The sequence below is a fragment of the Lepidochelys kempii genome, chromosome 23 (assembly GCF_965140265.1).
Source record: "Lepidochelys kempii isolate rLepKem1 chromosome 23, rLepKem1.hap2, whole genome shotgun sequence".
Classification (NCBI taxonomy): domain Eukaryota; kingdom Metazoa; phylum Chordata; order Testudines; family Cheloniidae; genus Lepidochelys; species Lepidochelys kempii.
The window spans coordinates 15,045,915-15,073,105 of record NC_133278.1 but is presented as its reverse complement, the minus strand read 5'-3'; the positions used below and the strand labels follow the sequence as shown (position 1 = coordinate 15,073,105).

The following is a 27,191-nucleotide window of genomic DNA, read 5'->3' as shown; positions in this document are numbered from 1 at the left end:
GGCGAGTGCTTAGAGCGGGGGCTGGATCCCAGGACTCCTGAGTTCTCTCCCTAGTGCCAGGAAGGGGGAGGGGTCGTCGGGTCTAGTGGGTTTGGACTGGGTTCTGTCTGTATCACCACTGCCCTGCAATGGATGCACTCAGGACTGTGGCCGTGTGTGTCATGTTCCTGGTACTGCAGTGACCTGATGGGTGATTCCCCCCGTTCTCTGTCGCTTTGAGGCAGGGCTGGCAGATCTCGGCACCTATCCCTGGGTTACAGCTCTAGGACTGTTCTTCTATCTGCCTCAACACCCCTTTCCCTGGGGCCGTTCATCAGATCCACCCCCGTCCCCGTCCCGTGTCTCCATGGAGCCTGGACTCCAGAGCAGCTTAATAAGGGAGTTTATCTGCTTGGGTCACATGCTCCGGCCAGGCCGGGTGGCAAAGCCTTGGAGGTTTTCTTTAAACCATGCTGTCCCCTGAATTTCCCTCCGTGACCCAGCCACTTCCCCTCCCAGGGCAGCCCTGGCCTGGCCGTCTCCAGCTCAGTTTCTAACCCGGCCAGGGCTGAGGGTTGCTGCCTCCCCTGGACCGTCGGCTGGGTTGCTGTGTTTTTCTGGGGGACCATGACAGTTTTTAAGCCCGGGACAGGAATTTTCTTTAACAAAAATTGAATAGGGTGATTCTAGTTATAAAAAGGAAAACATAAATCCAGGCTTGGGTAAACTGAGGCAGGGGCCTAAAGGATTAAAAGGACCCCTTCCTGCTGTAACCACTGGAGCCCACTCCCCTCCCAGAGCCAGTAGAGAACCCACGAGTCCTGCTCCCAGCCTCTCCCTGCCTGCTCCCAGCCCGCACTCCCCTCCCAGAGTTGCAGATTGAACCCAGGAGTCCTGGCTCCCAGCCCCTGCCACAGGGATAGAACCCAGGAGTCCTGGCTCCCAGCCCCCCCCCCCCCACTTCTACCACCAGACCCCACTCCCCTCCCTAGGGATAGAACCCAGGAGTCCTGGCTCCCAGCCCCCCCCCCCCCGCTTCTACCACCAGACCCCACTCCCCTCCCTAGGGATAGAACCCAGGAGTCCTGGCTCCCAGCCCCTCCCCAGGAATAGAAGCCAGGAGTCCTGGCTCCCAGCCCCCTCTCCGGTCCCCTCCCACAGCCGGATGTGCCCCAGGCTGGTAGGGCCTCCCCAGCAGCGTGGTCCGTGCGATCTGATGCAATGGTAACCTGATCCCTTCCCAGCGCAGCCAGCGCCCCAGCCCGGCTCCCCCAGTCCGCTCGCCCCGCCGCCCGCGCCCGGTCCCCTCCGCGCTGCGCCCAGGGTGAGTGATGGGGGGGCCGCTCCGGAGACCGCCACGGGGGGACTCTGCCCGGGGCGTCCTGACCTGCCAGCACTTGGCTTGTCCCAGCCTGAGCCCGTGGCCTCTCTTGTGGTGCCAGGTGGCCAGCTGCTCCCCACCCAGGGCCGGGGAGAGAACCCAGGAGTCCCGGCTCCCAGCCCCCCCGGCTCTAACCCAGTAGACCCCCATTCCCCTCCCAGAACCAGGGAGAGAACCCGGGAGTCCTGGCTCCCAGCCCTCCCTGCTGTAACCCACCAGACCCCACTCCCCGCCCAGAGCCGGGGGGGCTGGGAGCCAGGACTCCCGGGTTCTCTCCCCGGCCCTGGGAGGGGGATGGGGTCCGGTGGTTAGAGCAGGGGGGGCTGGGAGCCAGGACTCCCGGGTTCTCTCCCCAGCCCTGGGAGGGGGGTGGGGTCTGGTGGTTAGAGCAGGGAGGGCTGGGAGCCAGGACGCCTGGGTTCTCTCCCTGGTTCTGGGAGGGGAATGGGGGTCTACTGGGTTAGAGCAGGGGGGGCTGGGAGCCAGGACTCCTGGGTTCCCTCCCCAGCTCTGGGCGGGGAGTGGGGTCTGGTGGGTTAGAGCCGGGGGGGGCTGGGAGCCAGGACTCCTCTTAAATGTTGAAAAGTTGCTTGGCGAATTTGAACGGTCTCTTTCTTTTTGGAGAATAATTGGCCACCGGCCAGAGCGGCGTGAGTCCGAGGCGTTAAGAGGGAAAGAAATCTAAGGAACAAGGCGAATAGTGGCCCTGGTGCCAACTATTGGTGAGGATTTGAGGAGTCACGTTGATCCTGGAATTAGTGGTAACAATGTAAGTACTCAGGTTGTTTGTAGTATTAATGGAATTGGTTTGAGTAACTCTGGTGTATGACAGGTTTCGGAGTGATATCAAGTTGAGTAGTAACTAGCTGGAGTATTGGTGGTATCTATCTGAGTAGTGACTCTTTGGAGCATTAATGTGTAATCACTCCATAGTGTATTAGTGGTATTGATTTGGGTAGTAACCATCTGGAGCATTAGTAACTCTTTGGAGTATTAGCGATATCAATTTGACTAGTAACTCTGGAGTACCAGTGGCATTGATTCAAGCAGTAGCTAGTTGGAGTATTAATAACTAGAGTATTAATGCTATCGATTTGGCTGGTAACTCTGGAGTATAGTTAAATCAATTTGACTAGTAACTCTGGAGTACCAGTGGCATTGATTCAAGCAGTAGCTAGTTGGAGTATTAATAACTGGCACATTCATGCTGTCGATGTGATTAGTAACTCTTTGGAGTATGAGTGATGTCCATTTGAGTATTAACTTGGGAACACTGGCTGTATCCAGTTGACGAGTAGCCATTTAGAGTATGAGAAACTCTTTGCAGTATTAGTGGTATCAGTGTGAGTAGTGATCCTTTGGACCATTAGTAACTCTTTGGAGTATTACTTGTGCCAATTTTAGTAGTAACTACTAGCAATATTAGTGGCATTGATTTCACTAGTAACCCTTTGGTGTGTTGGTGGTGCCATTTGGCTAGTAACTCTTTGGAGTAACAGTGGTAACAATTGGAGTAATAACTAAGTAGTAATGGGGCTTACAATGTGGGTAGTGACGGGAGAATCAGAGGTAACAACGGGAGTGGCGGGGATGGCTGTATTATTGGGAGCAGTGATGGGGTTATGGTGATGTTACTGAGCAGAATACTTGTAGGATTAGTGGTTATAACGTCAGTGGCTACCACGTTCCCACAATTAGCGACAGTGTCAGTAGGCTCAGTCGGGGTTATGGTGTTGGAGTCTGAGTGACAACGTTCACTGTCACTGTGTTTGTGGCGTTGTTAATGATGCTGTTTCTTGTAACAGTAGCAACAACGTGAGTGATAACGGTTTGGAGTATTTTCTGGCAACAGCGTGAGCAGTAACAGTGTAGCTAACACCGTGTGGAGCAGGAGCAGGAATGGCGTCTGGAGCATTGTGGAGGGTAACGGTGTTGCTAACGCCGTGTGTAGCAGGAACAGCATTCACAGCGTTGTTGACGGTAACCGCATGTAGCGCTAGCAGTCACGATGTCTGTTGCGCTGTTGAGGGTAACGGTGTTGCTAACGCCGTGTGTAGCAGGAACAGCGTTCACAGCGTTGTTGACGGTAACCGCGTGTAGCGCTAGCAGTCACGATGTCTGTTGCGCTGTTGAGGGTAACGGTGTTGCTAACGCCGTGTGTAGCAGGAACAGCGTTCACAGCGTTGTTGACGGTAACCGCGTGTAGCGCTAGCAGTCACGATGTCTGTTGCGCTGTTGAGGGTAACGGTGTTGCTAACGCCGTCTGTAGCAGGAACAGCGTTCACAGTGTTGTTGACGGTAACCGCGTGTAGCGCTAGCAGTCACGATGTCTGTTGCGCTGTTGAGGGTAACGGTGTTGCTACACCTTTCTCCCTGACCCCAGCCTCTCTGCGCCCCGACGGATGCTGAAGGCCATGTCTCAGGGAACACCCCCGCTGGGGGCAGTGTGGCCTGCCAGCCGCAGCGGTTGCAGGAGTGGCAGTAATGCTGGGGAGAGTACCAGTACTCAACAAGCACTGTCCTGTGGCCAGCCCTGAAGCCGGGTCCCTCTGTATCTCGCCTGCAATGTCACAATTACAGAGTAGGCACGGCCGGCTTGTTAAGGAGGCAATTGGCTCCCGAGGGCAGATCCGCCCCCCCCCCTTCCCGGGCTGGGAATTGTGAAAGGGACACTCTCTAATGGGGGGGGAAGGGCAGGGAAGCACATGGGGGGGGCGCCTCTGATGGGTGGGGCGCGCGTTGTGATCCAGCGATTAGCTTATCCAGCTTCCCAGGCCATGGCTGGCAAGGGCCCTGGGGCACCGGGGTGGGGTGTGTGCGTGCGGGCATGGGGTCTGCAAGGGCTCTGGGTTTAACCCCTCCCCTCCTGTCTCTTCTTGATGCAGTCCCTGACCTTGCCCAACAGGGGGTGCTGTGGGGAGCAGGGCAGGGCACTAGCTGGTGTGGGGGAAGCCAAGGGAGGCTGTATTGGGGGACAGCAGTGCAAGGCCACTGCGGCTCCCACTGCTTCCCCGGCTCTGACCAGCCCAGGCTGGGTCCCATCCCTGGCTCTGGGAGGGAACTGGGGGCTGGTGGTTAGAGCAGGGGGGGCTGGGAGCCAGGACTCCTGGGTTCTCTCCCTGGCTCTGAGAAGGGAGAGGGGTAATGGTTAGAGCAGGGGGGTCGGGGGCTGGGAGCCAGGACTCCTGGGTTCCTCTCTGCCTGGTAATTAGCTGTTCCTGACTCTGACACACCCTCAACGGCTGCTAACTATAATTATTTTAGTGCCCCCCGGATATTTTAACGAACACCAGAATAATTACAGCCAAATAGCCACGAGGCCTAATTAAAACTTCCGTCAGATGCAAACCCATCCGCGTCAGGGCCCAAAGGGGAAGACGAAGGCAGGACGCGGCCCCGAGACGCACCCGCCACCGGCCCTTATAGAGACATGAATCCCAGTGGCTTGTGTGTACACATCACAATGCACAGTGGAAACTCCCACGGCTGCCAGCTGGACCGGGCTCTCCCCCGAGCCGGGCGCTCCCCCCACAGCCAGCGTCCTGCCCCACAGCGCCCCCCGCGGGGAGAGGCCAGGGCTGGAGTAGCTGGGTCCAGTGGGTTGAAGTACCCAGCCCCCTCCTGCTCTTACCACTAGACCCCACTCCCCTCCCAGAGCTGGGGAGAGAACCCAGGAGTCCTGGCTCCCAGCCCCCCTGCCCCACTCTAACCACTAGGTGTGGTATGTTTCATTAGTGGGAGTGGGTGTGTGTTTGCGGGTGTGTCCCCCTGCTGGAGAGGACAAGCCCTGCTGTGTGGGTGTGGGTCCATGCCTACATGTTGTGTTGGGAGGAAATAGAGATGTGCGTGTGTGGATTATGTGCGCCATGGGACTGGCAGGTGTGTGATTGCATTGGGGACAGCTGGCTCTGTGTGTGTGCTGGGGACAGGCAGGTGTGCATCGATCAGTTTTGGGGTGGGAGGTGCGTGTTGTGTGTTGTGTCGGCAGGTGTGCGGTTGTACTGGGCACAGCCGGCTCTGGGTGTTGCGTGGGGGGGGGGAGGACACAGGAGGTGACCTGTATGTGCGCTGTGTTGGAGGAGGTGTTGTGGTGCGGACCCAAGAGGCTGTATGTTGCGAACACTTTAGCGTGTGTGTTGAATGGACGTGTGTGTGTTGGCAGAAGGGGGGGGGTCGTGCTGCAGTGGGTGTCAGTGTCCAGGGCCAGCAGGCTCTGTGTGAGCGTGTGGGTGTATGTCAATCTGTGTGCGTTGTCTAGGGCCAGCAGGTTGTGTGGTGTGGTGTGTTGTGTTGTGGGGGGTGTCGTTGTGTAGGGCCAGCAGGGGGTGGGGGTGTTGCTCTGGGTTGTGTTGCAGGGGGTGCTGTGCTGTGCCGATCTCCACGTTGTGTGGCCAGACTCACACCCGCCCCAGCCCCCGCCTGCGCAGGGGTGTGATTGGCCGGGGTGTGCACGTCTCTGGGCGCGGGTGTGCGGCTGGGGGAGCGCGCGGCTGGGCGTACGGGGTGTGCGACCCCCCCCCCCACACACCTGGCCCCGACCCCGGATCTCCCCGTCTGGCCTGTTCCCGCCTCACGCCCGCCCGGGTGAGTGTACAGCGCCGGGTGCGGGGTGCGGGGGGGTGATACAACCCCTGTTGCAAGGCCACGAGGCAGTTGCATCAGCCACCGGGGGGGGGGGACGGGACGGGGGGCGGCAGAGCCCGGGGGGGCGCGGCGGACGGGGGGGGGCACTGCACCGTCACATCCCCACAACAAGATCACCCCCCCCAGCCCCTAACTCAGTGGGGGGGGGGCGATGGGAGTGAAACTGGCGGGGGGCGGGCTCTGCAGACGGGGGGAGGGAACCCAGAGCTTTGGGGGGGGTGTCGGGAACTGGGGGGGGGCGCTCTGGTCTTGGCTAGTTTCTCTCCAGCGGTCAGTGGTTAAATCCCAGGCTCCCCCCTAACGCCCCCCCCTCCCCTCCCCCACTCCTCTGGAGCCAGCAGCAGCCACGTGTTCGCATCCCGCAGCTGCCTGGGAGCCGAGCAGGAGCCCGGCTCCGGGAGGGGAGGGGAGGGGAGGGGGGGGGTCTAGTGGTTAGCGTGGGGAGGGGGCGGGGGGCTGGGAGCCAGGACTCCTGGGTTCTCTCTCACACGCTCTGGGAGGGGAGTGCGGGCTAGTGATTAGAGCAGGGGGGCTGGGAGCCAGGACTCCTGGGTCCCCCCACATTAGCAGTGACCAGCCAGACGCTGTGGGGGGGGGGGGGGGGAGCTAGGATCATGCGACAGGGACCCTGCACATGACCCCAGCACCCTGCTCCCCTCCCCGAGCTGGGGAGGGAACCCAGGAGTCCAGGCTTCCAGCCCCCCCCCCCCCCCCCCCGCCCCGGATCTGCACCCCACCACCACCTTCCCAAGGACCCTTTTCAGGTATGGGCCGTGGTTAACCCCTTGCTGCCCGGACCCCAGTGTAGGGGTGCTGGGAGGTGGATCAAAAGTTTTCCAACCACTCCAAAGCCTTCGAGGCAAGACCGCCTGTGGGTGAGGGTCACCTGAAGGGACCCCAGGACTCCTGGGTTCTCTCTCCTGCTCTGGGAGGGGAGTGGGGACTGGTGGTCAGAGCAGGATGCCTGGGTCCAGCTTTTGGGGAGGGGGAAGTGAGGCGGAGCCAGAGGGCGGGGCCCCAGCAGGGCAGGCCATTGCCACCCTCTGGGGCGGGAATGGAAAGGCAAGGCAGGGACCCTCCGACTGGGACTGATCTGAGCAGGGAAGTAGAAACCAGGCGTTCGGGCTCCCAGTACCGCCCACCCTGCACACACCTGCTCCAACCACTAGACCCCACTCCCCTCCCCAAGCCAGGGAGAGAACCCAGGAGTCCTGGCTCCCAGCCCCTCGCGCCTCCCCCCCCGCCCCAACCACTAGACCCCATCAGCCTCTCAGAGCCAAGAACAGAACCCAGGAGGCCGGGTGCGGCCGCCAAGTCCGGAAGAATCAGGCATCAAAGTTAAGCCCCAGCATGTGGGAAATGCAGGAATGGGCACAGCTCCTGCCCTTAGGGGGAGCCAGGCGCCTTCCCACCCCACCCAGCCGAGATGGGCGCACAACCTGCCCCGGGCGGCCGGTGTTCCCGTCCGTTCCCTGGCGCTCGGTTCAGGAAGACATCAGCCAACCCGCTGACTCTGAGCCCGCCCCTGCTCTCGCACCAGACCCCACTCCCCTCCCAGAGCTGGGGAGGGAACCCAGGAGTCCTGGCTCCCAGCCCCCCCCTTGCTGTAACCACCAGACCCCACTCCCCTCCCAGAGCCGTGAGTTTGTTGGTGACATTCGCTCTGCCCCATCATGGAGGGGAAGTGTTGTTGAGTGGTTGGGAAGCTACTCCAGGGCTCCCAGGACCTGGGATGACTAGCTGTGCCTCAGTTTCCCCATCTGAAAAATGGCAGACCGGGGGGCTTCTTTCTGATCAGCTCATTGCATTCACCAGGAACAGCTTGGCTCTCTCCAGCTCTGTGTCCGTCCCCCCCCCGCCACCCCACTCCCCAGGCAATTGGTTCCATTATTGCTTTGCTCTCGGTGGAGCGGAGGAAGGGATGAGTCACATGAACCCCTCCAAGTGGTTGGTGTGGCAGGATGGATCGGGCGAGGTTTTTCTGGCAGAGATCGGGAAGTGTTATTGCCAGTGGACAAAGCCTCGTTTGTAATTCTGCTCACGCGTGTTAAGGATTGGGAGAGGAGAAATTGTCCATTTTATGGCACTCAGTGTGTGCAGGTTTCATCAGTCAAAGGGAATTAGGCACCGAAACGCGCTTGAAGAGCCGGGCGTGACTGATTCGAACATGGGACGTTTCACCGGGAGGAAACTGGGTTACTTAGGACGTTTGAAACGGACAGAAATCGGAATTTAATCATCGAAAGGGAGACGTTTCAAGAAAGGGGCTAATTAGAAACTCTGAAATGTCAAGATTTGGAAATTGGATTGAGCGGCAGATTCCAAATGAGGTGGTTTGGCTGAATCAGGCCGTTTTAAAAAGTGCAAATTTCAAAAAAAAAAAAAAAAAGTCATTTTTGAAAATGAGGAAAAGAGGGTTGTTTGGGAAATTGGAAATTGAAGCAAAGGGCAGTCATTAGAACTTTTGAAATGTAAAAAATGGAAAGATCTGGTTAGTCTGATGAGAAACATTTAACATTTCAAACATTTTAAAAAGTGAAAAGGACATTTCAAATGTCGAACGTTGCCAAGTTGGACACTTCCAAAATAAATAACTTGGCCTAATGAATGGACGTCCAGGTGTTTTTCAAGTATTTTCGTTAGCAAATCTGATGTTTCAAAATGAGGGACATGGATTAATTGGAAATGTCGACATTCCAGAAATAGAGCAAAAGGTTATTCAGGACATTTTCAATGTCAAAAATAGAAAACGTGATTCAGTGAAAACAGTTTGAACTTGGGAATATTTGCTTGATTAGAAAATCAGATATTTCAGCACTAGATCACTGGATTGTTTAGCGAAACCGACAGTTCCAAACGTAACACGTGTTTTCAGTAGGAAATTTGAAATGTCAAAAAGAGAGAGAATTGATTCACTGGACAAACTGCGGCTTTGAAATGAGAGAACTTGAAGGAGAAATGTCGGCGTTTCCAAACATAGAAAACGTGGCTGCATTTGAAAAAGTGGCGTTTCGAACGCAGGGGGAAAAGGGACCATTCAGGAAATTAGCTTATGTGGCAAAGTGTAACTTTCAAAGGAGAAAATCGGCTCAGTTAGACGACACGACGTTGCGCAATTCAGAACATTGAGGCTTAACGACCCGAAAGTTCCCCGAGACGTTTTGGGTGAAAGTCTCAGATTGGGCAAAAAGGCCACGTTTTGATGGGAAAGAAACCAACAACTTTTGGATGCAAAATTCTTGATTCCGTTGCCCTCGGCTATGCGGGATAAACACGAGTCTCAGCTGTACTGCTGTCACGGGCCAGTTTGTGGTCAAGACAGGGTGTTTTGCCAAAAGATCTGCTCTGGGGTTGTTTCCGGGAGGTCACTGAGACAGCGTGATATCGGAGAGCGGGTTAGGTGATCCCGGAAGTCCCGTCTGGGCTTGAGATCTGTGAATTCTTGAGGGGGGTGACGCTGTCCCTGGGGTGGATCCGTCAGGGCCATTGCCTCTTTGCGTTCAGATTCGTCTGTGGGATCCCGGCTGACGGGCAGCGGCGAATCTTGTGTTCACGCCATTGGCCCTCCTAGGAGACTGTCCCCTGCTGCCCGCGCTGCTCTAACCACTAGATCCCACTCCCCTCCCAGAGCTGGGGAGAGAACCCAGGAGTCCTGGCTCCCAGCCCCCCAACCCACGCAGGGATTGAGCTTCTCCTTCGTTTGGGTGGGGGCATTCCTGCCTGATCCCTTTCTCTGGGTTTCTAGGTGGGAAGGTGACCCCGGCGCTGCGCCCCAACAGTGATCTCTGATACCCCGCCCCCCCGTACACGCACCTCACGTCCACACCCCGAACTGGCCCGCGTCCGCCATGGAGCTGCAGAAGATGGAAGAGCAGGAGGGGCTGGAGATGTTAAACGGGTCTGTCCCGGAGTGCGACAAAGCCAGCAGCCTGGAGGATGGGTGAGTATCGGGGGGGGGGGAATGGACGGGGGGGATTGGGGGGCTAGTGGGGGGAGTAATGGGGGTATCTGGGTGAGTAACCAGGGCTACTGGGGGCAGCTGGGTGGGCGACCCCCGCATTGGGGAGGGGGATGCTCTAAATGGGAAGCACCTGGGGAGCTGCGCTGGGGAAGGGACCCAGGCATCCGAGCTTGCAGCCCTCTCACCCTGCAGCCCTTCCCCTGGCAGGGACCCCACGGCGGAGGTGACAGCGGCCGAGCAGGAGGGCTTCCTGCCCCACGCCGCCGGCAAGAAGCTGAGCCAGTTCACTGACGTAAGTGGGACCCAGGCGTCCGGGCCCTGACGCAGAGCCGATCCCACCCCCCAGCAGCCAAAGCCCTTGACTAGTCCCTCCCCTCTTTGACCCCTGCTCTTTGACCTTTCATTGGACCCTCGCCCGCTGTCCCTTTAATCTTCGCCCTTTGACCTTTCATCGATTCCTTGCCGGGTGTCCCCTTTGACCCCTACCCTTTGACCTTTCGTTGATTCCTCACCCTGTGTCCCCTTTGACCCCTGATCTTTGACCTTTCATTGATTCCACACCCAGTGACCCTTTTAACCTCCAGCCTTCACCCTCTCCTCATTGTCCTTTGCTCTTTGACATCTGAGCTTGCCCCGCCTCTTTTCTCATTGACCTCTGACCCTTGCCCTCTCCTTGTCATCTTTTGCTTTTTGACCTCTGACCCTTGCGCTTTCTCATTGCCCTTCCTCTTTGGCCTCCCAGTTGTCCTTTGACCTCTGACTCTTGTCCTCACCTTGAAGTGGTTTGATCTTTGACCTCCGACCTTTGCCCTCTCCTTGCTGACCTTTGCTCTTCAGTGTATGACCCTTGCCCTTCTATTGACGCAATGTGTTCTTTGACCTTTGTCTGCTCTGTTAATTGCTTTGTTCTTTGACCCCTGACCCTTGCCCTTTCCTCACCATCCCTTGCCCTTTGACCTCCGCCCTCCCCCAGGCTCTCACCCCGCCCCGTCTCTCTCTCTTGCCCACAGTTCGAGGGGAAGACGTCGTTCGGGATGTCGGTCTTTAACCTCAGCAACGCCATCATGGGCAGCGGCATCCTGGGCCTTGCCTACGCCATGAGCAACACGGGCATTGTGCTCTTCGTGTGAGTGCCGCCCCCACAGGGCACTGCCCGGGGGAAGATCACTGCTCTGGGGCCACTGCCTCCCCCCACAGGGCACTGCCCGGGGGAAGATCACTGCTCTGGGATCAGCAAGATATACTCCTTCTCCACCAGGTGGTGTCAATGGTTGGGAGCTATAGCAGAAGGAACCAGGACTCCTGGGTTCTCTCCCCGGCTCCGGGAGGGGAGTGGGACCTAGTGGTTGCGCGGGGGGTGGGGTCTGGGAGCCAGGACTCCTGGGTTCTCTCCCTGGCTCCGGGAGGGGGACTTACACCTGCCCACCGTTCTCTTGGCAGCGTGCTATTGATCTGCATCGCGCTGCTCTCCGCGTACTCCATCCACCTGCTGCTGAAATGTGCTGGCGTCGTAGGTGAGTCGAGTGGGGGGAAGCTCCCTGCTCCTCCAGCCCTGGCCTCGCCCAGCGGGAGGCGCCGACGCTCTCTAACTCCCGTCTCTTTCCTCCCGCGCAGGGATCCGCGCCTACGAAGAGCTGGGTTACCGGGCGTTCGGCCCGGGCGGCAAGGTGGTGGCGGCGGTGGTCATCTGTGTGCACAACACGGGAGGTGAGAGTTGGATCTAGCCCCTAGACCCCACTCCCCGCCCACAGCCGGGCAGGGAACCCAGGCATCCGGGCTCCCAGCCCCCCCCACTTCCAGCTCTAACCCACTAGACCCCACTCCCCGCCCAGAGCCGGGGAGGGAACCCAGGAGTCCTGGCTGCCAGCCCCCACTGCTTAAACCACTAGCCCTCACTCACCTCCCAGAGCTGGGGAGGGAACCCAGGCGTCCGGGCTCCCAGCCCCCCTGCGCTAACCCACCAGCCCCCCCACACCCTGCCCAGGGCCGGGGAGGAAACCCAGGCGTCCTGACGCGGGTGTTTCTCTTGCAGCCATGTCCAGTTACCTGTACATTGTGAAATACGAGTTGCCTTTAGTGATACAGACGTTCCTGGGCCTGACGGAGAACACGGAGTGAGTGAGATCGCGCGGGGAACCGTTCCCGCCCCCCTGCCAGCCGGCCCCCTGCCCTGTGGCCAGATGGGAGCCAGCGCCCCCTAGAGGGGAAAGGCCCCGGGCCGCATTCCTGTCTATAAATGGGGGCATCTGGCTCTCCTGTTCACACGCTTTCCCTGCCCGGACATGGTGCCCTCATCCCCTACAGTCAGCCTGGCCCCCACACCGTCCTACCAGACCCCACTCCCCTCCCAGAGCTGGGAAGAGAACCCAGGAGTCCTGGCTCCCAGCCCCCCCTGCTTTAACCACTAGACTCCACTCCCCTCCCAGAGCTGGGGAGAGAACCCAGGAGTCCTGGCTCCCAGCCCCCCCTGCTTTAACCACTAGACCCCACTCCCCTCCCAGAGCTGGGGAGAGAACCCAGGTGTCCTGGCTCCCGGCCCCACGGATTGCATCAAGCCATGGAGAAGGAGCTCCCTAATTCCATAGGGTTCCTGGTGGGTCCCATAGAAGGTTCTAGTTCCCTGCCCCCCCCCCCATGAGTTTTGCCCCCACACCTGTGTCACCCGGGGCCATTCCTGACCCTCCCCTTCCCCCGCACCCCAATATCCTGCTCCTGAGGAATCGGCCGGCCCAGAGCAGGAGCATTTCCCTCCTGGCCCTGCCTCTCCCAGCAGGGGGCGCTGTGGGGGGGCGGGGGGGGGCGCTCCTGGCTGCTCCATCCCCACCTCCCCCTGCAGGGGGCGCTGACCCCCCCCCCCCCCGGTGTGTGTCTCTCGCAGGACCTGGTACATGAATGGCAACGTGCTAATTATCATCGTCAGCGTCTGTGTCATCCTGCCCCTGGCGCTCATGAAACATCTCGGTGAGTGTGGGGCTGGGTGTGTGTATGGGGCGGGCACCCGCCCCCCCCCCCCCCCCCCCGGCAAGGGTCAGCCCCGCGGGTCTCACCCTCTCTCCCCTCCCCCACAGGCTATCTGGGGTACACCAGCGGGCTCTCGCTGACCTGCATGGTCTTCTTCCTCATGTCGGTGAGTCCGCCCGGCCCCCCCACCCGCTGCCCCTCCCCCGCCTGCCCACCAGGGAAAGAACCCAGGAGTCCTGGCTCCCAGCTCCCTGGCTGGCGGGAGGCGGGGGTAACCCCGCTGCTGGGGAAGGGGTGTCTCTCACCGCCTCCCCCCACCCCATGGCTCCCCCCCAGGTGATCTACAAGAAGTTCCAGATCTCCTGCCCGCTGAACGGGACCGAGCCCGTGACATCCCTCGTCTACTACAATGGGCACAATGCCAGCTCCGCGGGCACCGCTGGGGACGAGTGCACGGCCCAGACCTTCACCGTCAACTCCCAGGTGAGAGCGGGGGGTGGGGGCCAGTGGTTAGAGCAGGGGGGGCCGGGAGCCCGGACGCCTGGGTTCTCACCTGGCTCTGGGAGGCGAGTGGGGTCTGGTGGGTTAGAGCAGGGGGGGCCGGGAGCCCGGACTCCTGGGTTCTCACCTGGCTCTGGGAGGGGAGTGGGGTCTGGTGGGTTAGAGCAGGGAGGGCCGGGAGCCCGGACTCCTGGGTTCTCACCTGGCTCTGGGAGGCGAGTGGGGTCTGGTGGGTTAGAGCAGGGGGGGCCGGGAGCCCGGACTCCTGGGTTCTCACCTGGCTCTGGGAGGGGAGTGGGGTCTGGTGGGTTAGAGCAGGGAGGGCCGGGAGCCCGGACTCCTGGGTTCTCACCTGGCTCTGGGAGGGGAGTGGGGTCCGGTGGGTTAGAGCAGGGGGGGCTAGGAGCCAGGACGCCTGGGTTCTCACCTGGCTCTAGCAGTCAGCCTTTCTCCTCCCCCCACAGACGGCGTACACCATCCCCATCTTGGCTTTTGCATTCGTCTGTCACCCAGAGGTGCTGCCCATCTACACAGAGCTACGCAGGTGAGGGGCGGGGAGGGAAAAGGGGTGGGTGGGTGGGTGGCTGAGGGAGGGCACGGCCAGGTGGGTTCAGGGAGATCAAGTCACTAACGCTGTTGTTATTGGCGCTCAGGGGGCGGGGGGCCCGGACTCCTGGGTTCTCTCCCTGGCTCTGGGACGGGAGTGGGGTCTGGTAGCGGGGCTGGGGGCCTGGACTCCTGGGTTCTCTACCTGGCTGTGGGAGGGGGAGTGGGCTCCAGTAGGGGGCGTGGGAGTCTGGACTCCTGGATTCTCTCCCAGGCTCTGGGAGGGGAGTGGGGTCTAGTAGTGGGGCTGGGGGCCCGGACTCCTGGGTTCTCTACCTGGCTGTGGGAGCGGGAGTGGGCTCCAGTAGGGGGCGGGGGGCCCGGACTCCTGGGTTCTCTCCCTGGCTCTGGGAAGGGAGTGGGGTCTGGTAGGGGACCTGGGAGCCCGGACTCCTGGGTTCTCCCCAGCCAGCCCCCAGGGCAGGGCGGCATTTGACCCATCTGTCCCCCGCCAGGGCCTCGAAGCGGCGCATGCAGAATGTGGCGAACGTCTCCATCCTGGCCATGTTCGTCATGTACCTGCTGACGGCCATCTTCGGCTACCTCACCTTCTACGGTAAGGCAGTGCGGGGCTGGGCCCCCAGTAGGGGGCGGCAGGGTCCCTTCCCAGGGCCCGGCTCCCGCTGCACTGACCCCATCAGTGCCCCCTAGCGCCCCCTCTGCCCAGCCATTTCCCCTGCAACCCCACCGCTATGGCTGCGTGTCCCTCCCCGATCCTCCACCCCTCACCCTGTCCTGCGTGGGGCCCGGCTGGGCTCCCAGCTAACCTCCGGCCCCCCGGCCCTTCTGTCTCCCACAGGGAACGTCGAGTCGGAAATGCTGCACACGTACAGCGAGGTGGATCCCCTGGACCGGCTCATCCTCTGCGTCCGACTGGCCGTGCTGATGGCCGTCACGCTGACGGTACCCGTGGTGCTCTTCCCGGTATGTCTCCCGGCTGCCCCGCTCCAGAGGTGGCTGCATCTCGGCGCTGGGCAAGCTGTCTTGGTGTGGTGTTATGTGCGGCTGTTCCCCAGCTGCCCCGCCCCAGAGGTGGCTGCATCTCAGCATTGGCCGAGCCGTCCCCATTCAGCATTATGTGTGGCTGTTCCCCAGCGGCTCCGCCACAGAGGTGGTTTCATCTTGGCGCCAAGCGAGCTGTCTTGGTGTGGCATTATGTGCGGCTGTTCCCCAGCGGCTCCGCCACAGAGGTGGTTTCATCTTGGCGCCAAGCGAGCTGTCCTGGTGTGGCGTTGTGTGCGGCATTTCCCCGGCTGCCCTGCCACAGAGGTGGCTGCATCTCAGCATTGGCCGAGCCATCCCTGTTCAGCGTTACGTGTGGATGTTCCCTGGCTGCTCCGCCCCAGAGGTGGCTGCATCTCAGCACTGGGCGAGCCTCTGCCATATCCCTGACCTCTTTCCTTGTCTCCTCCCAGATCCGCAGAGCCATCCAGCAGCTACTCTTCCATGGGAAGGATTTTAGCTGGGTTCGACATGTGAGCATCGCTATCGGCCTTCTGTTCGTTGTCAATCTCCTCGTCATCTTTGTCCCTAACATCCGGGATATCTTTGGAGTCATTGGTAAGTCCCTGGCTCCAAATGGGCTGGGGGTTGGCCCTCCAAGGCGAGCCGTCTCCGTGCAGCGTTACGTGCGGCTGTTCTCCACTTGCCCCATCCCAGAGGTGGCTGCATCTCAGCGCCAGGCAAGCCCTCCCCGTGCGGCGTTACGTGCAGCAGCTCCTCAGCTGCCTCACCCCACCCCAGAGGTAGCTGCATCTCAGCCCTCTCTCCTCTCTCCTCCCAGGCGCCACCTCTGCCCCCAGTCTCATCTTCATCCTCCCCAGCATCTTCTACCTCCGCATCGTTCCCAATGAAAAAGAACCGCTGAGATCCAGGCCAAAAATCCAGGTACCCACCGCTGGGGGGTGCAGTGCCCTGGGGAGTGGCGAGCAGAGGGCTCGTTTGGGGGGGTGCCATGCTGTGGGGAGTGGGGGGCTTGGCGAGGGGGCCGTTCTGTGGGGTGGGGGCAGGGAGCTGGGCTGTACTTGCGGGGGGGTCTCACCTTCTGCTCCCCCTCTGCCCCCCAGGCCGCCTGTTTTGCTGCCCTCGGCTTCATCTTCATGGTGATGAGTCTCAGCTTCATCGTGGCTGACTGGGTGACGACCGGCCGCAGCAGCGGCGGGGGGCACTGACCCGCCCCCCCGCCCCCGGCACGGACACATGGACCCCACTGGGCCAGCTCGGGGGGCCCAGACGTCACTGGGGCAAGGGCACCACCGCCTCCCACTGGCTCTCGCTGCGCTGCAGCCATGGCAACGCTGAGACCGGTGCTAGGGCCCGCCCATTGGCCAACTGTCACCATGGCAACGCTACAGACCCTGGCATCAACTGGTGTCCATGGGAACGGCGCCCGTGCTCTTCCATCGACTGTTACCGTGGCAATGCTACAGCTCCTGGTTTCCATGGGAATGGTGCCAAGGTCCTTCCATCGGTCGACTGTTACCGCGGCAACGCTGCAGCTTCTGGCAGTGACTGGTTTCCATGGGAATGGCGCTAAGGCCCTCCTATTTGTGCCCTGTAGTCATGGCAGCCTCCCATTTCCATGGGACAAAGGTCCTGATTGGGCCATTGGTGCCATGGCAATGGCAGGTTCCCCACGACTACTGAGTCCCCTGACTACAGCACAACCGGCTTCTCCTTAGCTCCCTGTCGCCGTGGCAACGTGGCAGGTCCCCAGAGGAACAACACCAGGCATTTGTTGCCGCGATAAAGCTTTGGTTACTGCTGGAGTGGGTGGGTGGGGGATCCCATAGCAACAGTTCCCTCCAGACAATGCCTCCCACCTCTTTGGTTCCCATGGAGACAGGAACACCCCCTCTCCCCCGCTTGTACTCATTCCCTGGCGTCAGTCGAAGAGGGACTGTGAATCTGACTGTGCCAGGGCGGGGGCCGGATGAGTCCGTGGTGCTCCCTGGGCGACAATCTAATTTATTGCTCTTATTTAATTTGGAGCCAGCAGCCAGACCAAAGAGTGATGCCAGTCTCACTGTTGGGGCTAGTATCGTGACACCCCCCCAGGATTCCTGGGTCCCTTCCCTGGCTCCAGGAGGGGAGTGAGGTCCAGTGGTTATAGCTGGGGGGGAGGGGCTGGGAGCCAGGACTCCTGGGTCCTATCCCCAGCGACGGGGCCGCGGACCGTCCACTTTTTGTGCCTCAGTTTCCCCACCAGGAGATAGGGGCGTGTTCCCATCCTGCTGAGGATTAACCCTCGAGCGTCTGGATTCTCCAGGGCTGGAGGAGATGCTGTTACTGTTACAGCAATGGGGGAGGTAGGGGTGAGCGTCCCATGGAGCCTCAGGACTCCTGGGTTCTTCCCAGGACGCCTGGCTTCCTGAGCGGGGCTGGGGGGAGGGGAAGCCATGCGCCTTCAGACCTGTTTTCCGCCTGGGACAGGTCCCAATTGCAGAATTCACCCCACATCAGCACCCTCCCCCCACCACACAGGAGGTGTCGGGGCGGGCGTTTAATCGAACCCTGGGTCTCCTTTCTCTTTTCAAACTACCTCACCACCCAGAGACAGGCCCAGGGTCACTAACGCTGCTCGCCCCAGCCCCTTCAGAGAGCAAAGGGTTAAGGACGGGGCACCCCCCTGATCACGGGGTGGGAGGCAATCCTGGTACAGGCGCCCCCTCGGAGCCAGAGAATGCTCTGTCTGCCCTGTCGAGAAAGCCCGGGGCCTCCGCTTCCTCCTTCAGAAACGGCTAGATCTCACCCCAATGGCTCCTTCTCCCCTCTAGAAAAATCCTCGTGCCTACATGTTTTCCTCCAGAAACCGCTAGTTCCCACCCCGCTGCCTCCATCTCCCCCCTAGAAAAATCCCGACACCTCTGCTTCCGCCTCCAGAGATCTCTAGATCCTGCTCCAGCGCCTCCGTCTCTCCTCTAGAAAAGTCCATGTCCTTCTCCAGGGACCTTTCGATCTCGCCCCAGTGCCTCCAACTCCTCTCTAGAAAAATGCCGATGCCGCCACTTCCTCCTCCAGAGAGCTCTAGATCTTGCCCTGACGCCGCCATCTCCCTTCTGGAAAAATCCCTTATGCCTACGTGTTTTCATCCAGAAACCTCTAGATCCCACCCCGATGGCTCCATCTCTGCTCTAGAAAACCCTGGGGTCTTCCCTCCTCCTCCAGCGATCTCTAGATCCCACCCTGATGGCTCCATTTCCCTTCTAGAAAAGCCCCAATGCCCCCACCCGCAGCAGAGCTCCTCCACCGCAGCAGCCTTAGCATTTAATGCCTCTTCAGCCCAGTGCCTTAACAGCCCCCCGGCCTCTGGTGCAGCCCCCTCCCCTCAAAGTAGCCATCTCCTGCCCCCCAAATTCTACCCCAACCCTGGCCATTCTGCCCCGCCGTGGCCCACTTGCCCCCCTGCCCCGACACAGCAGTTATATTGGCAGAAAGGGGCCCTATAGAGAATCAGGACTCCTGGGTTCTCTCCCTGGCTCTGGGAGGGCAGTGGGGTCTAGTGCTGAGAGCTGGGAGCCAGGACTCCTGCTCTAACCACTCCAATATTCCCTTTCTGCAGGACAGGTTCCCTGGAGCCAAAGGAAACTGACATTCTGCCAGCCAGGCGGGGAACACCCCCACCCCCCCCCAAAAAATGTGGGGACCATGCAACCAAATCAGAGCGACTGATCTCTTTTATTGGGCCCACAACTGGGGAAAGAGACAAGTTTCCGAACTTCTGCAGAGCTCATGTCCCTCCCCTGGGAGTCGGGCCGGTAAAAGACATTACGTCCCCCACCTTGGCTGTGTCATGTCCAGGCAACGCCGCCAACCCCCCACCAAAAAAATGTCCTTTTCCGAAAGGAGAAACAAAAAAAAGACCATTTTGGAAAGCGGGATTTTTGCCCCCCATCCGAGGGTCCAAAAACTTGGCTTTTCCCCCTTACTAACTCTCAGGACGTTTTCCAAACCGTCGGGTTTCCTTTTTGAGGCCCGGTGTTGCCTGGGGCTCGGGGACGCTGGTAGAAGGGTCCCGGGTTCAGATTCTGGGGTGGATGGGTTCCAGGCCTGGTTAATTCAGGGCTGGCCTGGACGGGATAATCACACCGGGGCTGGCTCCCCCACACTGAAAACCTTCATCCCGCCAGCCCCTAAAGTCGGCGTCTCGGTCTATTGATCCTGCCTGGATTCACGTGACTCCAGACGCCCGAGGCTTTACGGAGATAAAAGGGCCCCTTGAAGCAGCTTTTCGGTCAGCACGTCTGGCCCAATCCTGTTCCTAGCGCTAGTGACAAAGCCAAAAGACCCCCCTGCTCCCCATTGCAGCAGGGGTTCCCCACCCCCATGGCTGGAGGGGGGGCGTGCTGTGGGGAGGGGCACCACAATGTGAAAGCGATGCAGGGAGCTGGTGGCTTTTGTAGGGTAGCTCTGGGTTTCAATAAATAGCAACCAGACTTTCCCCCCTGCCTGAGCTGTCTGTGTGTGTGGGTCAGAGGGAAGTGGGGTGGGGGAGTGTGACATGCTGGGAGGGGGCAACTTGGGGGTCTACGAGGGGAGAGGGAGGCTGGGGGTTATGAGGGATGGAGGAGGTGGGGAAGGGAGGTTGGGAGTTGTGTGAGCATGGAGGAGAGGTGTTAAGGAGGGGGGGCTGCAGGGCAGATACAAAGGGGGGGGAGCAGAGGGCAGGGCAGGGGGGTTGGGGGCAGGGTCCTAGCTGTACATTACCCACCAGAGAGAGGCAGCTGGATCCAGTCCCCCAAACAGCCCCTCCCCAACAGCACAGCTAGGCTGCCCTCCTCTGACTTGGGGGGGGATCCCCACAACCTCAAAGGTGCATCATACTCAGAAAATGCCCCCCCACACCCCCCCAAACGGCTGCATAGGAAACACAAACCATGCGCCAGGCGGATGCAACTTTGCCTGAGTCTGCCGAGAGCCTGAGCCCATTGCTCAGAGAGGCAGGCCGGCCCCAACCGTCGCCGGGTTTTCCCTCCCCGCCCCAGCTCTGCCGGTGCCCCTAACTCCCAGCCCTGGCTGGGGCCCTTCGCAGAGCCCAACTTCCCCAGGCCCCGGGCACTCAGCGTTGGTCGGTGGTTTCTTCTGCGCTTCCTGTTGAAAAAAGTCCCCGCAACGCGGAAGTTCCCTAGGTCGAGATCAGGGAGGGGAGAGACCCTGAGAACCCGCCGGGGGCTGGAGCCAGGAGCCAGCATGAGCCGGGGGTCCAGGCCAGGGGTGCGAGCGCAGCAGGAGAACGTCGCCTCCCATCTCCTCCTGGATCATGAAAACCAGCAGGTGTTTGAGCTCCTGGGCCGGAAATGCACGGTGAGGACATGAGGCCCAGAGGATGCAGACAGGAGGGGGCTGCAGGTCGGGGGTGAGGCACACCGGCAGAGCAGGGGGGGAGCCCAGGGCTGGGGTAGCAGGGGGCTGCAGGTTGGGAGTGAGGGGCACCGGCAGAGCAGGGGGGGAGCCCAGGGCTGGGGTAGCAGGGGGCTGCAGGTCAGGAGTGAGGGGCACCGGCAGGGCTGGGGTAGGGGGCTGCGGGTCGGGAGTGAGGGGCACCAGCAGATCTGGGGGTGCCCCAGGGCTGGGCTAGCAGGGGGCTGCAGGTCGGGAGTCAGGGGCACCAGCTCTTTCCTTGCTGTATCCCCCCCCACCCCGCTCAGGAGGACGCGGGGTGAGTGGCGCTGAGGGGGGCTGCGAGGGGCCCAGCGCAGTGATGCTGCGGAGCCCGGAGCCTCAGCCAACACCAGAAACCAAGACAGGAACTGCCAGCCCAGGGGGGGCCACGCTTAGGGCCGGCTGAGCCCTCCCCACGCGGCGTTCTGTGAGGCTGTTCCCCAGCCGCCCCAGAGCTGGCTGCATCTCAGCCGTGATCGCTCTGTAACTCGGTTGTCTCTCTGCCAGACCCTGGCCACGTCGGTGGCCCAGCTATACTGGGCCCTGCCCCCCAACAGCCAGGTCTGGGGTAAGCAGGGCTGCGGGGTCCTGTGCCTGGTCAAGGACAACCCCCGGCGCTCCTACTTCATCCGCCTCTTCAATATCAAGGTGAGTCCTTGCCCTACCCTCGTGGCTCCCCATCCCTTCCCAGCACTGTCCAGAGAACCCAGGAGTCCTGGCTCCCAGCCCTCTCCCAGCCCCTGCTCTAACCACCAGACTGCACCTTTGCTCCCAGAGCCGGGGAGAGAACCCAGGAGTCCTGGCTCCAAGGTCCCCCCGCTCTAACCCACTAGACCCCACACCTCTCCCAGAGCTGAGGAGAGAACCCAGGCATCCTGGCTCCCAGCGCCCCCTGCTGATGGGGCGTTTACTGGGGTTTACCTTTCTCTTGCAGGAGAGGAGGCTGACATGGGAGATGGAGCTCTCCAGCCAGCTGGTCTATTCCGCCGTCACCCCCTATTTCCACACGTTCCCCGGGGACGTGAGTATCTGCCCCAGAGAGGGCCGGGGTGGTGGTCGATCAGTGGGGCGGGGCTTCCAGACATAGCCCTGCCCCCAGAGACAACAGTTCAGAGACTGGGGGCGGGGGGGGGTGAAAAGAAGGAGAAAATTAAGGGCTACCAACAAGAAGTAAGGCTGGGAACCGGGATGCCTGGGTTCTCTCCCGGCTCTGGGAGGGGAGCGGGGTCCGGTGGTTAGAGCAGGGGCACTGGGAACCCGGACGCCTGGGTTCTCTCCCGGCTCTGGGAGGGGAGCGGGGTCCGGTGGTTAGAGCAGGGGCACTGGGAACCCGGACGCCTGGGTTCTCTCCCGGCTCTGGGAGGGGAGCGGGGTCCGGTGGTTAGAGCAGGGGCACTGGGAACCCGGACGCCTGGGTTCTCTCCCGGCTCTGGGAGGGGAGCGGGGTCCGGTGGTTAGAGCAGGGGCACTGGGAACCCGGACGCCTGGGTTCTCTCCCGGCTCTGGGAGGGGCGTGTCGCCCCCCCCAGGACCAGTGAGGTGCCTTTTGCTCTCAGGAATGCCAGGCCGGGCTGAACTTTGCGGACGAGGCTGAGGCCCACAACTTCTACACGCTGGTGCAGGAGAAGGTCCAGAAGCAACAGCAGAGGATGGGTATGTGGAGGGGTGGGGAGCCGGCGCCCCCTAGAGGGGACAGACCCCATGCCCCCCCTCCCCCCCGAGCCAGCCCGGGCCAGGATCCTAGCGCTTGTTCTCCTCTTTCCTCAGAGAAACGGCAGCTCCCCCCGCCACCTCCCCCGGTCAATGAAGGTGAGTCCCCTTCTATCCCACTGTCCTTTGCAATTGGGGGGGAGGGGCAGGTTAGGGGTTGACCCCCCGACTCTCCCACCAGCTGGGGGCGGGCGGGGAGCTGGTGACATGGGTCTGACCGCGGCTTTTTGCCTCCTTTAGAGCGACGGGCGATGACGCTGCCCCGATCCCCGATGCCCGGGGGAGACATGAATGGTAAGCGGCTTGGAGGTGGGGGTCTTGAAAGGGTTAATTCATCCCCCCGCCCTCCCGCAGCATGGAGCCCCCCAGTGCCCGGCCCTGACTGCCAGGGGAGAGCGCCCCCTGCCCAGCCCCCCAACCCGCCCCCCCGCAGCACGGAGCCCCCCAGTACCCGGCCCTGACTGCCAGGGGAGAGCGCCCCCTGCCCAGCCCCCCATCCTGCCCCCCGCAACACGGAGCCCCCCCAGTGCCCGGCCCTGACTGCCAGGGGAGAGCGCCCCCTGCCCAGCCCCCCATCCCGCCCCCCGCAGCATGGAGCCCCGCAGTGCCTGGCCCTGACTGCCAGGGGAGAGCGCCCCCTGCCCAGCCCCCCAACCCGCCCCCCGCAGCACGGAGCCCCCCAGTACCCGGCCCTGACTGCCAGGGTAGAGCGCCCCCTGCCCAGCCCCCCAACCCGCCCCCCGCAGCACGGAGCCCCCCAGTGCCCGGCCCTGACTGCCAGGGGAGAGCGCCCCCTGCCCAGCCCCCATCCCGCCCCCCGCAGCCCCGTCTCTCTCTCCCACAGGTCCCAGCAAACAGCCGAATTCCCCCTCCTCCTCCTTGAACCTGATGACGATGGACATCCAGAACCCGGACATCACCTCGTCCCGGTACCGGGGGCTGCCGGTGCCCACAGCCGCCGAGAAGAAGAAGGGCAAGAAAAAGATCTCCAAGGCCGACATCGGCGCCCCAAGCGGATTCAAGTGAGAGCTGGCATCAGTGGGGCAGGAATGGGGCTGGGGCCTAGCCCCTCTAGGGGACACCGTCTCCCATCTGGCCCAAGGGCGGGGGGACTGGCTGGCTCAGAGGGGCTGGGAATGGGGCGCGGGACCTGGCCCCTCTCGAGCTGGCTAATCTTTCTTCTCCCTCCAGGCACGTCACCCACGTCGGCTGGGACCCCAACACTGGTTTTGATGTATGTAGCTTCAGAGACAGGGGTATGGTGGGGATCTGACCCTGGGGTCCCAGAGGTCAGAAGGGCTTGTGGGGGGGGGCTGGGAAGGGGGCCAAGGACAGGTCGTGGGGTAAAGCCTTGGCGTTAGCAATGTCTGTGTATGGGGGGGAGGGCGGTTATCACTCGCGCTTGTGGCTACCAGGCGTGATGCGGTGTGCATAGCTGTTCCCCAGCTGCCCCGCCCCAGAGGTGGCTGCATCTTAGCATCAGGCAAGCCATCCCTATGCAGCGTTATGTGTAGCTGTTCCCCAGCTGCCCTGCTCTAGAGGTGGCTGAATCTCAGTGCCGGGCGAGCTATCTCCCTGGGGTGTTATGTGCAGCTGTTCCCCAGCTGCCATGCCCCAGAAGTAGCTGCAACTCAGTGCCCCATGGAGTGTTATGGGAGCAAATTTGGGGTTTCCTTGAGCCAGGGCTGCCCAAGATACTGCCTCCCTGTGGCCCCCCCATCCCCAGCGTTTTCCAAACTCATCTTGTTCTTCCAATGCACGTTCCCCCCCACCAGCCCCCACCCACACACACAGCTGCTCGGGGAGTTGGCAGTGCGACTGTTATTGGCAGTGCGGTTGGCACGTGCCCACAGGAAAGGGGCAAGTCACAGCCAGCCAGAGGAGTTGCCAGAGCTACCGGGCATCTGGATGGCGCAAGGGGCAGGGGGCGGTCCCAGCGCCACGATGTTTTTTCGGACTCCAGATAGTGTGTTTTTCCTTAAAGTTCAACTAGGAATTAACACGGGCCCTGTGGCATACCACAGCCAGGGGCTAGGTGATCTGGCCTGCAAAACTGGTTGCCATCGGGCCAGGTTTTCCTCGGACCATCCCTTTTTTGCTGCAGCTGTGTTGGGAAATCTGGCCCATGCAGCCAGTTTCACGGGCTCTGGACGGCACAGGTTTTTTTCGGTTCTCAAAGGCAGCGGCCCAATAATCTGGGCATGAGACCCCCAAGAGGATGGCTCGCATGGCACTGAGATGCAGCCGCCTCTGGGGTGGGGCAGCTGTGAACAGCTTCATAAAACGCCACAGTGAAAGGCTCTCCTGGCACTGAGATGCAGTCATCTCTGGAGTGGGGTGCCTGGGAACAGCCCCATATAACACCACATGGGGAAGACTTGCCTGGTGCTGAGATGCAGCCAGCTCTGGGGTGGGGCAGCTGACATAACCTCCCAATTGGATCCCTCCAGAACGCCCCCCCCCAGCTGCTTGCTCTGCCCAGTGGGTCAGGATTTTAGGGGGTCAGTGTTAGTGGGTCCCCGAGGGCTGCTGGGGGAGTTAATTTAAGGCATGATCCATAAATCCCCCGTCCCCGGATTTCAGGGGTTGGAGCCTTGCTGCTCTGTCCATCTGGGCACCTGCAGCTGTGTGTGGGGAGAGCATGAATTTGGGGGGCATTTGCCTGGGGATTGAGCCGCCTTCCTCCATCTGTCTCTCTTCTAGGTGAATAACCTGGACCCCGACTTGAAGACGCTTTTCTCCCAGGCCGGGATAAGCGAGGCGCAGCTGACCGACGCAGAGACCTCCAAACTCATCTACGATTTCATTGAAGGCCAGGGCGGGCTGGAGGCTGTGAAGGAGGAGCTGAGACGCCAGGGTGAGCTCTCCCTGTGCAGTGTTATGTGCAGCTGTTCCTCAGCTGCTGTGCCCCAGAGGTGGCTGCATCTCAGTGCTGGGCGAGCCGTCCCTGTGCGGCATTATGTGAAACTGTTCCCCAGCTGCGCTGACCCAGAGGCAGCTGCATGTCAGTCCCGTGCAAGCCTCCCCGTGCACCGATTTGGGATTCTCAGGGAACGGGGCGGGAGACGCGGGGAAAGAGCCTCATTACAGGCTGGGCTTTAATTGCAGTTCATTTCTCCCCACAGGTCCAGCACCTCCTCCGCCCCCCATGACCCGGTCCGGGCCCCTCCCTCCCCCACCCCCTGCCTCAACGAGGGGCAGGTCTGGCCCATTGCCCCCCATCCCAGGCGGCCCCCCACCTCCCTCATCTATGCCAAATAGGGGGCCGGTTCCCTCCCATCCCCCCAGGGGGCATCTGCCCCCTCCTCGTGGGCCCCTTCCCCCTGTCTCCCGGTCTGGTCCGCCCCCCCCTCCGCCTGCTGCTGGGGCAGCCCCCCCACCCCCACCTCCCCCACCGCCCCCTCCGCCTCCAGTCTCTTCAGGGCCTTGTCCCCCTCCCCCACTTCCTTCAGGGGGGGTCAGCTCCCCAGGGAGCCAGCCTGCTCCCCCCCAAAAGGGACGTGGGGCCCTGCTGGACCAGATCCGCCAAGGCATCCAGCTCAACAAGGTGAGCTGTGGGGCAGATGCGGGGCAGGGAGGGGGTGAGGATGAGGGAGGTAGGGGGCAGGGAGGAGGGGAGCTGGGGGCTGAGTGGGGGGCAAGGAGGAGACGAGGTGGCTGTGGGGTGAGGAATGAGGAGAGATGGGGGCTGAATGGGGGGCGGGCATGGAGGAGGTGAGGGCAGGGAGGGGGGACGGAGGTGGTTGGGGGTGAGGAAAGGGAAGTTGGGGGCAGGGAAGAGGGGAGATGGGGGCTGAGTGGGGGGAAGGGATGGAGGAAGTGGGGGGAAGGGAGGGGAACAGGGTGGCTGAGGGGTGGGGAAGGGGAAGATGGGGGGGTTAGGGGAGTTGGGGGCAGGTGTGGGGTATGGAGGGGGTGACCGAGGGGAGCAGGGATGGGGAGGGGGGAGTTAGAGCTGGCTTTGGGGGTGAGGGTGGGGTAAGGGGGCTTTGGTGGTGCCAGGGGGGTGGGTGGGTACAGGGGGTTGGTCTTGGGCTCCCTGGCAGCGCCAGGAGGATGGGTGGGTGCAGGGGGCCTGTGCTGGGGGTCCTGGTGGTACCAGGGGGGTGCAGAGGGTCTGTGCTGGGGGTCCTGGTGGTGCCAGGAGGGTTGGTGGGTGCAGGGGATGGTGCTGTGGGCCCTGACCCCCCCTCCCCTGCATTGCAGACCCCCGAGATGCTGGACTCCCCGCCGCCCGCACAGAGCTCCGAGGGCCTGGTGGGGGCGCTCATGCACGTCATGCAGAAGCGGAGCAAAGTGATCCACTCCTCGGGTGAGTCGCCCCATCCCGCCTCGGCAGCGGTGGGAGTGGGTGCCATGCCCCTCCTCCCCTACCCCTTGCCCCCTCCGCCACTCACCCTCCTCTTCCTCCCACAGACGAAGGCGAGGACAATGGCGGGGACGAGGAGGACGATGACGAATGGGACGACTGAGCACCGTCCCCAGCAAGAAAAGCTCCCCCCCTTCTGCACCCCCACCCGCACTGGGTGCTGCCCCCCACTCCCCTGTGATTCCCCAGCCTGCCTGGCCCCTTTGCAATAAAGACAGCTCTCTGCTTGACGTGCTGCCCCATCTTTTACCCAGAATTCCCCTCCCCAAGGCCCCAGCTTCCCCTATCTGCTCCCATTACCCCCTCGAAACCCAGGGCTTGGCAATACCCTGGTCTCCACCAACCTCTTTGGCATCAGCAACAACCCAACTGATCTCCTTCCAACTTGGCTCCATGTTTTGATCTCAGCCCGATTGAAAAAACAAGCCAAGTTGGAACCAAGCTGCCGATATGTGGGGCTCAAGAGCCCGGCGTGGGTCATCAGCACAGATTTTGGGGTGGATTAAAACCCACTGGTCTGGGTCAACGTCTGAGTGACAGGATTAGAAGCCGGAGAGCTTGATCTGAGGCTGTGTCTACGCCCTATGTGCTATGGTGGCATAACTACAGAAGATTTAGTGTTGATGCTTTCAACGGCAAAGGAAGGGGTCTGTAAAAGTTGATCCATCTCACCTGTAGCTAGGTCGGCGGAGGAATTC

At 61.4% G+C, this 27,191-nt stretch overlaps 2 protein-coding genes across 5 annotated transcripts; both read left to right on the top strand.

The window, feature by feature from the left end:
* The first annotated feature begins 1,090 nt into the window (after positions 1–1,090).
* SLC38A5 (solute carrier family 38 member 5) lies at positions 1,091–19,473 on the top strand. 4 transcript variants are annotated; one of them, XM_073321437.1, is made up of 16 exons: positions 1,091–1,303; positions 9,750–9,944; positions 10,158–10,257; positions 10,976–11,091; positions 11,406–11,479; positions 11,580–11,672; positions 11,998–12,079; positions 12,844–12,926; positions 13,034–13,092; positions 13,263–13,409; positions 13,892–13,971; positions 14,489–14,589; positions 14,833–14,957; positions 15,449–15,593; positions 15,817–15,920; positions 16,100–19,473. In XM_073321437.1, exons 2-16 carry the CDS (start codon positions 9,853–9,855, stop codon positions 16,202–16,204), a joined length of 1,506 nt encoding a protein of 501 aa, XP_073177538.1. In that variant the 5' UTR covers positions 1,091–1,303; positions 9,750–9,852; the 3' UTR covers positions 16,205–19,473. The 4 variants fall into 4 exon arrangements, with proteins under 4 accessions (XP_073177538.1, XP_073177541.1, XP_073177540.1 ...); XM_073321440.1 differs by having other exon boundaries at positions 1,094–1,303; positions 10,173–10,257; XM_073321439.1 differs by lacking the exon at positions 1,091–1,303 and adding an exon at positions 1,900–2,129.
* Positions 19,474–19,725: 252 nt separating this feature from the next.
* On the top strand, positions 19,726–26,723 carry WAS (WASP actin nucleation promoting factor). The gene is made up of 12 exons (XM_073321755.1): positions 19,726–20,336; positions 20,922–21,062; positions 21,349–21,435; positions 21,971–22,067; positions 22,182–22,223; positions 22,365–22,418; positions 22,969–23,146; positions 23,316–23,358; positions 24,828–24,981; positions 25,250–25,671; positions 26,331–26,436; positions 26,541–26,723. The coding sequence occupies exons 1-12, from the start codon at positions 20,223–20,225 to the stop codon at positions 26,594–26,596; spliced, it is 1,494 nt and encodes a 497-aa protein (XP_073177856.1). The 5' UTR covers positions 19,726–20,222; the 3' UTR covers positions 26,597–26,723.
* The last annotated feature ends 468 nt before the right edge of the window (positions 26,724–27,191 follow it).